The 16,834-nt window shown below is 42.0% G+C and overlaps 1 protein-coding gene across 1 annotated transcript; it reads right to left on the reverse strand.

The window, feature by feature from the left end:
• Positions 1 to 311: 311 nt before the first annotated feature.
• LOC130105586 (C2 calcium-dependent domain-containing protein 4C) lies at positions 312 to 3,669 on the reverse strand. Its single transcript, XM_056271641.1, has 2 exons — positions 3,453 to 3,669; positions 312 to 1,647 (listed from the first exon to the last, which is right to left on the reverse strand). The coding sequence occupies exon 2, from the start codon at positions 1,608 to 1,610 to the stop codon at positions 345 to 347; it is 1,266 nt and encodes a 421-aa protein (XP_056127616.1). The 5' UTR covers positions 1,611 to 1,647; positions 3,453 to 3,669; the 3' UTR covers positions 312 to 344.
• Between the last annotated feature and the right edge of the window lie 13,165 nt (positions 3,670 to 16,834).

Genomic DNA, 16,834 nt, shown 5'->3' on the forward strand with positions numbered 1-16,834 from the left:
AGCTGTTTTTATCTATCGGTGTCTCCAACAGTGAGACCCAGCAGGGTCTGGAATCAAGACGACGTTGGTCTCACAAACACAAACCCTGGGAACAATCGGAGCATGCCTGTACACTCATACAGAGGATATATACAGAAGATCTCACACATACAGTACATCCAATACACTCTCACTGCTGGTAAACAATTTAGGAAGGTGCACATAGTTAGTTGGAGAGTCCTGCAACTCTAATCACTTTCAGTGCTTGGAATCAAAGCTGGAATATTTCCTTGACTGGTTCTGCTAGTTGAAAGACAGCATTGAGGCGTTTGTCCCATGCCCAGGTGGTGGACGAAACTAGACTTCTAGATCCCAGAAAGCAGCTCCTTCAAGGGCACCTCCCTCTCGCCCAGTAGGTGGTCTCTCTTCAGACTGGTGCCCTTGTTGACAACCTTCATCTTGATGGCAAGGTTTTTCACCTGCGCAACGGGAAGTGAGTCAAAGTAGAAGTCCTCGTTGAAGACGGGGTTGCGGCTGTTCTTGATAATGGTGCTACGCTGTTTCTGGAGCTTTCCCGGGTTCAGGTACAGAGCCACGCAACAATTGATGCTCTTCACGTCAAACTGCTTATCATAGAGATCCTCGGCCGCCAGAACGCGCACGTGAAGCCGGGCGGCATCGATGTCGTAGTCTGTGCAGAGGCGTAGAGTTCCTCCCTTGTGGAGGTTGACAGTGTGCTGCGTGAAGCGATCCATGTTACCTCCGTATTTCCGTCCACGGAAAGCAGGGGAAGGAGGGCAACGGAGGCGCCTCTGAATATTCGGGCTGGTCTCCACAGAGCTGCACTCATCAGTGGAGAGAGAACTGTGCCGGGCGAAGGAGCGCTTGGCTCGGGATACTTTGGCTTGGGTTTCGTGGGTGAACACCTTGAGGAGAGATGCAGAACGAGATAATAGAGGGGAGTTGAATGGGGAGGACTCGGCCGAAGAGCAAGTGTCACTTTCCCCTCCGCTGAAGTACCGGTAGGGGTTGGAGTGGGAGGTGTTGCAGTCACTGGGGTTTAGGTGGTTACCCTGTGACTTGCGTTGGGTGTTGGGTGAGGTAAGCGGACTTGTGGGGTCGCTGTGAAAGAGGGATTCTTTACGTCTCGTGTGGGGACTTTCCATGAGCGTGGCGAAACCGTAGGAGGTTTGCGCTTTGGGTACGTAGGGCAGGGACATGGCCGTTTGGGACTGCGGGTCGGCATTCGTGTTGAGGTCACCCCCTTCCCCAACCACCAAGTCATCGGCGCTCTCAATCTGGATGATGTGGCGGTTTGCAGCTTTGAGCAAGTTCTTGGTGTCTCCAGCCAACTTGTTAATGAGGCGTGGGCTGCGCGGACTGCCCTGAGGCTTCTTGCAGCATATGGTCTGCTCTGACGCTGAAGAGTGGAGCTCGTTTTTTGGCTTCATCTCTGGCGTCTCCTCCTCTGGTGGGCAGCACACGAATTTGGGTGGAATAAAGAAGTCAGGGATCTTGTCAGGGGTGAGGACGTTGCAGTAGGTGGGGGCTTTGCCATGTTTGTCCGCAGAGTCTCCTTGCCGGAGAACGTTTCCCTCCACTGAACCGCGGATCTTTTCCAGCAGCCACATCTCTCTGCGAGGTCTGGGAGAGATGTGCAATTGCACCCTGTGTGCACAGATAGTGAAATGAAGAATCATCAACCCACACTGACACCTGCAATTCATGAATGCAAATACAAACTGAATTCAGTCCACCTTCTCACTGCTTTGGGCACACTGTCACCCAGTGGATTCTTGGGAAATTCGGATAGTATCTTAACACATTGTTAACACTAAAAAGCAATTGTTAAAGACAGCTGACACCTGCCTCCCTCCCTCTCCATTATCAATTGTAGACTGGCACCTTGTGGAGATGCCGCTTAACATGCACTCAACATCATTCTTTCATTATGTATTCAAGCAACAAAGCGTATTGTTATGCAAAATTTATTTCAAAAAGCCAAATAAACACAATGTGTGCATTTTATTAAATGCAAGTACAGGTATACTGTCAATGAAAATAAGTTTAAAGAGCCATTTCTTCTTGTTCTAATGGAAATTAGATTTTTGCTGGTGTAACCTTATGTAATTCAGGAATATTAAATTATATTTCTGACTTTAGTAAAACTTGTAAGTTTAAATGTATATTATTCACTTGTATATACGTATATACACACACACAAAATCAACTGATTGATGCTGTATTTCAAGTATCATAATATCCTAACACACATTAAAGTATTTTATACATTCTCACTTTCTATTACCGGGATTTTCAACTATTGACACTTTGAGATCCGTGAAGGTCTTAGTGCATCTTGCTATTTCTTCCTGATCTGACCCTTAAAAAATATTTTCACTGGTATAACCCATTAATCATAATAAATATTAAGTCATTTTGGTAAGGTGTATATATCACAAATAAGCAATAGGTTTTTTTTTAGGTCCCTGCTACTTTGTCTTGGTCCGAGGTGGTCTGTAAATGTTGAAAACCCCTGATCTATTAGATAATGCCTGCCCTACACACTTGATGCACACAGCTTTCTCCTCAGTAAGAGTTCTCTGCACAACAAGGTCTAAGTTCAATGTGTGGAGACCGCAGCATATTGCGATATGAAATGTATTGCGCAGTATTTGCTCCGTGACTGCAGAAGCACAACACTGAGACGGAGAGGCAAAGGGGGGTACTTTATCTGTTCTAAAGTAAATCATGTGCATAAACATCTGCATTGTCTAAATGAAAGACTTTACATGCAGATGTGAAGTGATAATGATTGATAAGGCTATCCCTTACAAAAACATACCACGGTAACAATAGTTTAAATACCATATCCTTCAAATTGTGTAGGAATCAAGAAACTTCCAAGAATACCTTGGTAACACTATGGTACTTTTTTGTAAGTATTAATTACTTTTTTTGTAACAATAAACTAACTAAAGTTACCATGTACTCTTAAAATAAAGGTTTAAATAGGGGTTTTCTCAACAATGCCACTGAAGAACCGTTTTGGGTTTCCCAAAGAAACTCTTCAGTGAACAGTTCTTAAAAGAACCTATTTTTTTCTTTTTAGCGTGAAGAACATTTGAATAATTTAAAATACCTTTTTCCACTCATTTATTTGCGTGCAATGGAAAGATTCCATGGATATAAAAGGTTCTTCACCTCAACATCAATTGCAATAAAGAACCTTTATTTTTAAGAGTGTGGTACATTTTTAAGAACATTTTAATAAGACCTGTAACGCTGTATAACTGATGTGTCTGCGATCTCCACATTCCACAACACATATTTAATGAGCAGTACTGCATCTCTAGGACTCAGACGTTTAGTTTTAAATGCATATGAATGCATATAATTACTGTATGTATGGATTTAAACTTTTCCAAAACTGCTCCTCTATTAAAAACCTGTTGAATCTCAGTTGAACTTACGTGAAGTGGTTTGTGGTCCTAATGTCCTTGCTTCAATACATATGTTGTTGTTCGTCTCCCCCTCGTTCGGGTCTCCGGTACTCCAGGACAGAACTGTCTGTTGGCACTGCGCGTCCACTCGCGGCTTTAATAATAGCGCACCAACCCCCGTGCGCGCGCATATCAACCAATGGGATTGCGCGCTTGGTAACGCGCACCATTCTGGAATTACTCGCAGTCCGTATCAATACTGTATGCAGCCTATACTACTTAGAAATAGAATGTTAAAGAATACAAATTGGCGATGTTATGAATAGAATAGACAACTTGTTTAATACTAGGTTCTATATAAAACCTATATGTTTTTTTAAAAAAAAAAACAGCCTATGCAAAGGGTAAATATGTGTTATTTTGCAATGGAATAGGCCTATACGCACTAGGCTATTACGGCTTAAAATAGTTTGTGTAAGGGTATTGGCAAAGTTAGGAAATAAATACTAGCACACATTTTACAGCCAAAAAAAAAAAACCTCCCCAATATATTTTTTTAAGTAGCTATTTGTTAACAAAACGCATTTGACAATTGATCAATATTTCAGTGTTCTGTCATCACATGACCTCAGTTATCCTGTCAATAATAATCCACTTTTGTGTAAAAACGTCTTAACATTTGCTAATTAATCAATACACTATATAATATAGCACACGGTATGATTTGATATAGTGCAAGTATAGCCTACTTTATTTCGAGCGCATATGCATTGCATTTACTTACTGCACACTATGCATACAAAAGACAATTATTGAAATGTCATTCTGAACAACACGAGACTAATCAAAAACAGACAGTGTACCATTTTTCATGCAGGAAAACTTCTTTTCTCCATCAGGAAAATCATAATGCAAGTATAACTACGAGCGGACTGCGACGGCAGGGTTTTAAACGCCTTGTCAATTAAACCCTTCGTGTGTATTATTCACAACCGCCGGAATATTATAGCTGGCCAGTGAGTGAGAGAGAGAGAGAGAGAGAGAGAGAGAGAGAGAGAGAGAGAGAGAGAGAGAGAGAGAGAGAGAGAGAGAGAGAGAGAGAGAGAGAGAGAGAGAGAGGCGTTTTGAATGAAATAGTGCTCTAAGATGATGTACTATAATTGTGTTTGATTTGCTGTTCTCTGATCTGCCCGTCTGTTTCCCTGGAAACTTGGAGAGAGGGCTATGGAAACGCACACGCCCATATGCAAAAGCAGACAACTTTCCCAAAAGTCACCTAATTGGTGCAGATGTACAGCTTCATCCCTGAGCATGAAGTGCAGACTTAATGTAGCTATAAAGTTACTGGTCTGTGCACGCAGAAGGTCAAGAAAGAAACGAAACATTATGACATTTAAAAAAAAAAATTGTGCATTATTTTAGGTCACAAATCAAACCTTTTTACAAACGATCAGATTTACAGCTTACATTGAATCACAAATGTAATTCATGTGCATTTTCAACATTTATGGTTATGTTAATAATGAAATTTGTTATGAAAAAAGTATATAATTTTATTTGTATATAATAATGTAGTCCTATGTAATTATAAAATGCTAAATAGATTTTTTTTCTACAAATGGAGGCCAGTGAATACATTTTAACCAAAATCTGCCCATTACGTACACTGTAAAAAATATTTTTCGAGGTTGTAAATAAATACTATTGGACTACGTTTTACAAAAAAATATATACTATTTTAGTCGTTCTACTTCCAAATTTCATGTTTATTTCAGTGTTACTTTGCGTTTCTTTGTTATTATTTGTGAAATTTACTAGCAACACTGCAAACAAATAATTTCCTCAGTATTTTTGTCTTGTTTTCTAGTACAAATATCTAAAGATTCTTAAATCAAGATACATTTGCTTGAGATGCAAAACTAGTTAAGATATACATTTTTTTTCTGTATCTTGTTTTCCTTATCAATAAATAGGGCTATGTCAGAAACTTTACACCACTTGAAAGGCGCTATATAAATAAAACTACTTCTTCTTCTTCTGCACTGCATCCGATGCTTAACACCACTGCATCCGACGCTTTACACCACTGCATCCAACGCTTTACACCACTGCATCCGACGCTTTACACCACTGGATCCGACGCTTTACACCACTGCATCCAACGCTTTACACCACTGCATCCGACGCTTAACACCACTGCAACCGACGCTTTACACCACTGCATCCGACGCTTTACACCACTGGATCCGACGCTTTACACCACTGGATCCGACGCTTTACACCACTGCATCCGACGCTTTACACTGCATCCGACGCTTCACACCACTGGATCCGACGCTTTACACCACTGCATCCGACGCTTTGCACCACTGCATCCGACGCTTTACACCACTGCATCCGACGCTTTACACCACTGGATCCGACGCTTTACACCACTGGATCCGACGCTTTGCACCACTGCATCCGACGCTTTACACCACTGCATCCGACGCTTTACACCACTTGGATCCGACGCTTTACACCACTGCATCCGACGCTTTACACTGCATCCGACGCTTAACACCACTGCAACCGACGCTTTACACCACTGGATCCGACGCTTTACACTGCATCCGACGCTTTACACCACTGGATCCGACGCTTTACACCACTGCATCCGACGCTTTACACTGCATCCGACGCTTAACACCACTGCAACCGACGCTTTACACCACTGCATCCGACGCTTTACACCACTGCATCCGACGCTTTACACCACTGGATCCGACGCTTTACACCACTGCATCCGACGCTTTGCACCACTGCATCCGACGCTTTACACCACTGCATCCGACGCTTTACACCACTGGATCCGACGCTTTGCACCACTGCATCCGACGCTTTACACCACTGCATCCGACGCTTTACACCACTGCATCCGACGCTTTACACCACTGAATCCGACGCTTTGCACCACTGCATCCGACGCTTTACACCACTGCATCCGACGCTTTACACCACTGGATCCGACGCTTTACACCACTGCATCCGACGCTTTACACTGCATCCGACGCTTAACACCACTGCAACCGACGCTTTACACCACTGCATCCGACGCTTTACACTGCATCCGACGCTTTACACCACTGGATCCGACGCTTTACACCACTGCATCCGACGCTTTACACTGCATCCGACGCTTAACACCACTGCAACCGACGCTTTACACCACTGCATCCGACGCTTTACACCACTGCATCCGACGCTTTGCACCACTGCATCCGACGCTTAACACCACTGCAACCGACGCTTTACACCACTGCATCCGACGCTTTACACCACTGCATCCGACGCTTTGCACCACTGCATCCGACGCTTTGCACCACTGCATCCGACGCTTAGCACCACTGCATCCGACGCTTTACACCACTGCATCCGACGCTTTGCACCACTGCATCCGACGCTTTGCACCACTGCATCCGACGCTTTGCACCACTGCATCCGACGCTTTGCACCACTGCATCCGACGCTTTGCACCACTGCATCCGACGCTTTGCACCACTGCATCCGACGCTTTGCACCACTGCATCCGACGCTTTGCACCACTGCATCCGACGCTTAACACCACTGCATCCGACGCTTTGCACCACTGCATCCGACGCTTTACACCACTGCATCCGACGCTTAACACCACTGCATCCGACGCTTTACACCACTGGATCCGACGCTTTACACCACTGGATCCGACGCTTTACACCACTGCATCCGACGCTTTACACCACTGGATCCGACGCTTTACACCACTGGATCCGACGCTTTACACTGCATCTGCTTTACACCACTGCATCCGACGCTTTACACCACTGCATCCGACGCTTTGCACCACTGCATCCGACGCTTTGCACCACTGCATCCGACGCTTTGCACCACTGCATCCGACGCTTTGCACCACTGCATCCGACGCTTTGCACCACTGCATCCGACGCTTAACACCACTGCATCCGACGCTTTACACCACTGGATCCGACGCTTTACACCACTGGATCCGACGCTTTACACCACTGGATCCCACGCTTAACACCACTGCATCCGACGCTTTACACCACTGGATCCGACGCTTTACACCACTGGATCCGACGCTTTACACTGCATCTGCTTTACACCACTGCATCCGACGCTTTACACCACTGGATCCGACGCTTTACACCACTGGATCCGACGCTTTACACCACTGCATCCGACGCTTTACACTGCATCTGCTTTACACCACTGCATCCGACGCTTTACACCACTGGATCCGACGCTTTACACCACTGCATCCGACGCTTTACACCACTGCATCCGACGCTTTACACCACTGGATCCGACGCTTTACACCACTGGATCCGACGCTTTACACTGCATCCGACGCTTTACACCACTGCATCCGACGCTTTACACCACTGCATCCGACGCTTTACACCACTGCATCCGACGCTTTACACCACTGCATCCGACGCTTTGCACCACTGCAACCGACGCTTTACACCACTGCATCCGACGCTTTGCACCACTGCAACCGACGCTTTACACCACTGCATCCGACGCTTTACACCACTGCATCCGACGCTTTACACCACTGCATCCGACGCTTTACACCACTGCATCCGACGCTTTACACCACTGGATCCGACGCTTTACACCACTGCATCCGACGCTTTGCACCACTGCATCTGCTTTACACCACTGCATCCGCTTTGCACCACTGCATCTGCTTTACACCACTGCATCCGCTTTACACCACTGCATCCGCTTTACACCACTGCATCCGCTTTACACCACTGCATCCGCTTTACACCACTGCATCCGCTTTACACCACTGCATCCCACGCTTTGCATTGCACTTGGTGATGGAAGGCTTGGATGGAGCTGCTCGGCCATGGAAACCCATTCTATGAAGCTCTCTACGCACTGTTCTTGAGCTAATCTGAAGGCCACATGAAGTTTGGAGGTCTGTAGCTATTGACTCTGCAGAAAGTTGACGACTACTGTGCGCCTCAGCATGCACTGACCCTGCTCTGTGATTTTACATGGCCTACCACTTCGTGGCTGAGTTGTTGTTGTTCCCAATTGCTTCCACTTTGTTATAATACCACTAACAGTTGACCGTGGAATATTTAGTAGTGAGGAAATTTCACGAATGGACTTATTGCACAGGTAGAAACCTATCACGGTACAACGCTTGAGCTGCTGAGAGCGATCCATTCTTTCACAGATGTTTGTAGAAGAGTCTGAATGCCTAGGTGCTTGATTTTATACAACTGTGGCCATGGAAGTGATTGGAACACCTGAATTCAAAGATTTGGAGGGGTGTCCCAATACTTTTGGCAATACAGTGTATTTGCTCTTTTTTAAATAATAAACAATTCTTTACTAATACAATGTTCATAACGCAAGACCAATATCTTAAGTTATTTTGCTTCTCATGTAGCCTAAATGTATTGATTTAAGAATGTTTAGATATTTGTACTGGGGGAAAAAGACAAAAATTCCAGATCAGTCTTTTTTCTTTTTTTGAAAATGGTTTTAAAGTAAATCCTACAGCGATTTTATTCGGTATATAAAAAAAACCCTCCACAACTGACACAAATAGAGGCCTAAACACAATTAATTATTCATCAAAATCACTATAGTATGACCATGACTGAGAAAATGACATGCGAGTAATTAATTGCGTGCATCTATTTAAATGATCTTGAGTAGCGAAATGTGTGCTTCTCCTCTTTAACTTAAAACACAAATTGTTTTTAATACCGCATCCCCAGGTACGCTGTTTTATTAGCCTCTCTCTCTCTCTTTATCTCTCTCTCTCTCTCTGTCTGTCGCTCATCTGCTGTCTGAGCTTAACATTAAAATGCAATTAACTAATTGCCTGGAGAGGTGAGGAGCATTATGGTTATGAAAGTACCGTGATGATCACATTCACTCTAATTTCCCAGGATGCATCATGGGCTGAGCTACTGTCACGCAGTATGCTTTCATTTCTAGTCCATCTAAAAAGTCTTCATCATGTGCATACAAATGCCCAGATGATCTTGCAAAAGCAGATCGTTGATTTTACCCACAGTGCTTTCTAACAATGAGGAAAAATAGAGGGGTCCAGGTATTAATTATAGACTGCACTTTTATCTACGGAAAGTATTATGCACATCTGAGATAATGTAATTTTAACTGTCGCATAACAAAAGCTGATTTCCAACTGCGGCACATTAAGCAGTGATGATAGTGTTTACAGATCTAAAGTCTATCATCACAGAGACGGGTGACGGCTTTGGACCAATTCAAGACAACGATCAGAAACATCTAAATATGGACAAATCATTGTTTTTATACTTTGTGTAAAATCTTCTGTTCAACAGTAGTGTCCACACTACAGGACTACAAATCAATAGTAACACCTTACAAAAAGGTCTTATCTGTTAACATCTGGTAATGCATTAGCTAACACAAACTAACAATAAGTAATATTTATATGTTGAGTGCTTGATTCTGATTGGTTGATGGACGTTCTAAGGTGTGCAATTATTTTCAAGGAAATGCACAGTTAAAGGTGCAGTAAGCGATTTCTGATAAATGCTGTTGAAAGTCGATTGGACTGAGCAGCACAACATATTTGTTGCCAATCAGCAGTAGGGGGCGTGTCCATTCATGATGGGGGATAGAGAGTGAGCCAGTAACCAATCATCTCATCCGTCCATTCATGATGGGGGATGAGAGAGAGTGTGAGCCAATCAGCAGTAGGGGGTGTGCCGACTCATTATGGGGAAGGAGAGAGTGAGCCAATCAGCAGTAGGGGGTGTGCCGACTCATTATGGGGAAGGAGAGAGTGAGCCAATCAGCAGTAGGGGGTGTGCCGACTCATTATGCGGAAGGAGAGAGTGAGCCAATCAGCAGTAGTGGGTGTGGACACATGATGGGGTAGGAGAGAGACTGAGCCAATCAGCAGTAGGGGGTGTGTCCACTCATGATGGGGGAGGAGAGAGAGTGAGAAAGAGGGAGATTTGAAAAAGACTGTAGAAAAGAGAGATGGCTCAGAGGAATATCACTGGACAAAGAAGGGTTATGAGAGACCTAAGCAAGAACGGACGCCAAGGTTGCGTTGTTTCTGCTCCATACATGAGTAACATTATTTTTACTATGTTTCAGAGAACCAAGATATGCTGTTGTTGTAATGTTAGCCAACAGGACAGTTTTGAGTGTCATTGTTTGTCTGGAGCTGCTGGCAACTAACAACCAACTCTTGTTTGTATATACTCTTGTGTACTGAGTACTCATATTTTGTTCTTCCATTCGTTCATCATCATTGCTTTATTTTTCTTTGCTTCTCTTCAGCTATGATAAAGAGACATCCACTCCTGCATTTTGTGTTTGTGCCGCATTACAGTTCCATATCACTTTGGCATGATATTTCAGTTATTTGAAAGGTCCTTACAGCCTACAACAGCAAAAGAACCAAAACCTACAAAGACATTGACCAGGCAAATATAACAAACAATAAGATAAAGATGACAAACTATTTCCATGTATATTGACACTCCCAGTTTCTGTGGATAAAAAGTCAGCTTTATCATAATTATAGTGGAACATATACCAGATGAAATATAAGCTTATTTGAGTAGTCTTCGAATATTGAGTTGTTCAAGACGAAATCGTTGGCAACCACTGATTAAAATAAAGGTTATAGCTCTTGTAATCCATTGGCATCACAGGAACTTGCTCTGCCATTTGGAAACCTTTATTTTAACAAGTGCAGGTGCCACCAAACATGTTTGAGAAAATGTCACGGAATGATATTTTAACAAGCAGTGTAAACAACAGGTCTAATAATGATCTCTGCTGGGTTATTCGCACACTTACTGAACTCCGCTGAACTCTGGGAAGAGGAAGAGGAAGAGGAGGAGGGATGAAGCCACTGCTTCCATCCACATACATCTACAGCGGCCTACAATGACACAAACTGAATGGTTACTGCCATGAACCACACAACTCTATTTTAACATCAATTCACACACCACTGTGCAAAGACTCACAATCAAACTCATTCAGTGACCCTTTTACTAAAAGCAGAGCTCAGACAAAAATAGAGGCCATTTTTTTCCAGGTACTTTGAGGTAGAAAAGGAGTCATTGCGCACAAAGCGCGGATGACAATAACATCTGAACCCGGCGTGAAATCATCTCAGGAAACTGCAGACACTGCGCAGTGAAAACCTCCTTCCCTGTTGTTGTCTCTTCCCAGCTCGTTCCCATGGTGATGCGGGCTACACCATTTACTGACATTTGGCCACAAGTTATTTTGTTCCGCTCTCCTCTCTTGAATCGCCCACTTGTCTCCTCAGTGAGAAAGTCCAGGCTAGCAGTAGGCGTCCGCACGTGGATCTGTTAAACACAAGGAGAAGCGTGGAGAAGAGTGTAATATACCCAAACGTCAACCTGTCACAAACGCCCACCGGCAAAGGACACCTGCGTCACCTTTGGCCATCACAAAGGTCACTCGGGTATTACGAGCGCTTTACCTGAGATGAGAGAGAGTCTGCGGGGTCAACCAGAGAGTTAGCTGAGCTTAAAGAGTAATTTACACAGAACAAAAAGCTTTAGTTTCCTGGCAGAAACAAGACAATAGCAAGAAAATGTTCCATTTCCTTTCCTTTTCAAGTGTTTTCCAAAGGTTTCTAGTCAAAACAATACTTGAACTTCAGATCAAGTTGTGCTTGACATAGCATTGACCTAGCAGACGAAGTAAAACCCTTCAAATATCACTGCCCACAAAATCACAATCTAAAAAGGAATGGATCTACAAATAAACCATCCACCTTATTTTGCACTGTGAAAGTAAGGCATGGAAACCCATTTCTGCTACAAGAGAAAAAAATTATGCTTTTGTAAATCATAATTATGACACAAAAAGTCGAAATTACGACATGCTAAGTCGTATTTATGAGATGAAATGTCAAAATTATGACATACTAAGTCAAAATTGTGACTTAAAGACTGTCTTTTCCCCTGTGGTGAAAATCAAGGTTTTAATGCTGCTTATATGTATATGTGGTGTTTTTAATATGCTTTAAGACAATCCATGTGCAAATTCATAAGTCAACACCATTGCTGAGTATTTTCTGCTTAAAACTGCAGCGAATCAAAGACAGTCTCTAAAACACGGTTTGAAATCGTCGGCGTTTCTGACGTCACAAACTACCTTGTAACCAATCACGTCACGAGGGGGGCGGGGTTTAACATATCATTAACTATTCTCTGAAGCAGTGGAGTCACAAGAGAAGCCTGGTTGTCCCGGATAGTTTTTCTATTGATATGAAAAATCAGGTACATTTAGCCAGAGGTGTAAAGTCCAGGTTCAGAAAGTAAAAGTCCTTCTCAGTATTTTGTTCCAATCACCTTGATTTGCTAATTAGCACAGTTTTTCAGCCAGGAGATAGAACTAATTAGTGAAATCAGCTGGCTGAGTTCATGGGTGGAATATACATATGGCAGGACTTTTACTTTCTGACCCCTGGACTTTACACCTCTGCATTTAGCAATATAGTGGATGAAATGTAGCCTATGTAAATTACGATGTTATGATGAACTATATGCCTATCTCCACTGATACTGTAAACCAGCGGTTCCCAAACTTTTTTCCTTGCGCACCCCCTTCTATGTCCCAACCGGGTTGGCGCACCCCCAATCCCCACTTAATTTTTTTTTTTTTTTACGCAACAAAGCTTTGTTTTATTGCCATATAAAGACTCATGTTTTATCATGCTCAAATAACCAGAACACACATGACAATAACAACATCAACAAAGTTTCAATATAATGCAACAAAGCTACGCACAAGCTTCCACTTTTAACCCTTTCACACCAATGCGACCGTTTTTTAGAATTTGTCACTTTAATGTTTCCATGGTGACGCGTCATTGCTTGTCACGGGACACAGCGCAACCACAACACAGCACTGAATGAATGAGGATCTGCTTTTATGTCATTTTTCCTTTTTTTATCAAAAATATTCACAAATATTAGCTATAGCATGAAACACTGATATTCCGATTGTCAAATATGTGTAAGTGGACGCGTTGTGTTGTTTAAACGCCTTCATAACGATTGCGTTAGTTGAGCTGTATGCGCGATGGGCGGCGTGATGTTAGTTTGTGCCACAGTTCAGAGAAGAATCGGATCTGTTGGATTTACAACACGTCAGTTTCTCCCCTTCTCACGAAATACATGAACGTAAGAGGCTGGTGAACTGGGAGAAGAATAGGGTAAAATATGAAGCTACGTTCTCACAATGAATAAAACGTGTCATCTTATAATGAAAAGGATTATTATTGCCTCATCCATAGATATCAGCAAAATCAAAATCATTCTTTTGCTAGTACTTATGTGTATTTAAATGTGTGAAACTTAAAATAAACATTATGTGGTTGAAAACACTCAATAGTTGTGATATAGGCTATGACAGCACTGGCTAACGCGCGAAAGCACATTTGAATTAAGTTGATAACGTGACATATTATATCCTAGCTAGCGGCTGCAGAGCAGTGTTTAAAAGACAGCAGCTATCTTATACGTTTCTATTAAAAACTAATAAATAATAGTTTTTTTATTTAAAATATAAGTGATAACAAAGGAAATGTTTACAGTTCATGTTTTTTTTTTTTTTATTGTATGGAAAAAATCCCATTTAAAAAAACAGACCGCCATTGCATTTTTCCTCTCGCGCACCCCCTGGTGACAGCTCGCGTACCCCTGGGGGTGCGCGCACCACACTTTGGGAATCCCTGCTAAACTGTTCAAAGCGTTTTCTAGGATTGTTAGAAGGCAGCTGTCTGACTCTGAGGTTGTGAACAGGATCATGGTTCATGTAACTTTAGCAACACATTATTAGTCAGCAAGCCAAAGGCTAAACATATCAATTACCGTTCTGTGTCCGACGTTGCAAAGAGCGATACATAAAATGCGTTACCATTCTGATACATCGACTTGTATAACGACTGTGTACGAGTTGGTGGAGGCGAGGCTCATTTGCATATTCATGACTCTCCGTATACTAAATGAGGCAAGGGTGTAGTTACATTCAAGCTATTTTAAGCCATGAATAAATAAAAATCATAGGGAAAAAAAAACCTTTAATATGTAATTTTGGTGATCAAAGATGAGTTTTACGGGATACAAATATTGACTTTAAAAAATAATAACTGACATTGAAAAAGTAGAAAGTGACAAAAAGTTATAATTATGAGTGACATTGTGTTATAATTTCAACTTTCAAAGTCAAATTTATGAGATGAAAAGTAAATAATGACATACTTAGTCAAGATGAAAAGTCGAAATAACTTTTGAAAAATTATAAAAATCATACTAAATAAAAATTATGGCATACTTAATCAAAATTTCGACAATGGCCAATTCCACTCTTACATTAAAAATATTTTATATCTTATGTTGGCTTCTACTGTGATGTGACAAACAAGATGGTTAAAGAAGAGTCTAATTAATTAGTGGTGCTTACTAAGCCTAACATCTTTGCTGTTGCTTATGTCTCATGCCATACAATTTGTGCTAAAACCAAAACATGATATCTCAAATTGTACAGCTTGTTGACGTGTGCAATAACTTTCCTAAGGATTAGACTTAGCATTTCCACTTGGCAGATAACAAAAAAAAAAAAAAAAAATCCCATAAACTTTGAAGAGGGGAGCCGAGCCATATCTATAGAGACCAGAATTTCATTCTCATTGACTTTAACTTGGGTCAGTAAGCAACCGTATAGCAACCACTCAGAACACCCTAGCAACCATATAGCAAGGTGCTAAAACGTGAAGTAAAGTTGAGTGTTGTCAGTGCAGCAGTAATACAAAAATTGATGTGCCTGGGACTCAAAAATTGAGTGTGTAAATTGTGAAGAGAAGACGACCAAGCACCGAACCCTGAGGAACACCCAATAGTGTGATTTAGATTCCACTCGCCTCAAAGAAGCCACGAATGATGTACCTGTCGAAAGCTACAGAAAAGTTCATGATACGTCCATGTATGCTGGACACTCGTTTGCTGCTCTTTCTTCAGTACTTTGTCCAATTCATCCATTAAAAAAAAAATAACAATGATAATAAATACATTAATATATACACACACATATTCAAATGTACACTGCTGTTAAAAAGTTTAGGGTAAAGATTTTAATTGTATTCAGCAAGTATGCATTAAATTGATCAAAGTTAAGAGTAAAGAAATGTACATTACAAAAGAATCCTATTTCAAATACTTTTCCTTTGAATTTTCTATTCATCAAAGAATCCTGAAAAAATTGATCTCATGGTTTCCACAGAAATATGAAGCAGCACAACTGTTTTTAACATTGATAATAATCAGAAATTTCATGAGCAGCAAATCATCATATTAGAATGATTTCTGAAGGATCATGTGACACTGAAGACTGGAGTAATGATGCTGAAAATTCAGCTTTGATCACAGGAATAAATTACATTTCAAAATATATTCCAATAGAAAACAGCTATATTACAGGTGCAGTGTGTGATTTTTAGCGGCATCTAGGTTACGAATTGCAACCAACAAAAGTTGCGGTGGCCGACAGGAAAAGATGTCATCATCTGAGACAGCAGAGAGTAGCCAGTTCAGCAATGAGGTTTCTTCACAAAGACAAATTAAGAAATTATGTTTACTTAATTATTCAGTATAACGATATGTTATTGCGAATATTATTGTTACTTGTTCATCATTGTGTCAGTGTTTTATTCGCTGACTTTAGCTTGCTTCATTGAACGAAAAACAACATGGGAACGAAACGCGTTTGTCCGCTCAGGGCTCCTGTAGAAACATGTCGGCGCATTTCAATGTAAGGGAACCGCGGTGTATGAAGATAGAAATGGCTCATTCTAAGGCCGTGTGTCCACCAAAGCGTTTTTCCACGCGCCTGGCGTATGTTTTCAATTGTTTTCAATGGGAGCACCGCGTTTTTAGAACGCCATGAGCGCAACGAGGCGCTGGACGTTTTTTTCACGCTGAAGCGCTGAGAGCTCGGCGTTTTTACTGGTCGCCGAGAGTTGAAAAATTTGATCAACTTTGGATAAAACGCAGCGCTCATCACTGTCGCTTTTACCCAGCCGTCCAATCACAGTGGAGGAGGGGCGGGACTAATACCATACCGACCAACTGTCAACAACATTCTTTCTGTACAACGACATCAACCAGCAGAGCTAACCGAACAAAATGGATGAAAAATAAATTTTCAGAATGAAACAAATTATTAATTAAAAATACATTTTTCATCCATTTTGTTCGGTTAGCTCTGCTGGTTGATGTCGTTGTACAGAAAGAATGTTGTTGACAGTTGGTCGGTGTGGTATTAGTCCCGCCCCTCCTCCACTGTGATTGGAC

The sequence above is a fragment of the Rhinichthys klamathensis genome, unplaced genomic scaffold (genome assembly GCF_029890125.1).
Source record: "Rhinichthys klamathensis goyatoka isolate OS25496 unplaced genomic scaffold, OSU_Roscu_1.1 h1tg000323l_1, whole genome shotgun sequence".
Taxonomy (NCBI): domain Eukaryota; kingdom Metazoa; phylum Chordata; class Actinopteri; order Cypriniformes; family Leuciscidae; genus Rhinichthys; species Rhinichthys klamathensis.

Coding starts and splice junctions, on each gene's coding strand:
- LOC130105586 (XM_056271641.1), bottom strand. CDS start 1,610: ATGTGGCTGCTGGAAAAGATCCGCGGTTCAGTGGAGGGAAACGTTCTC.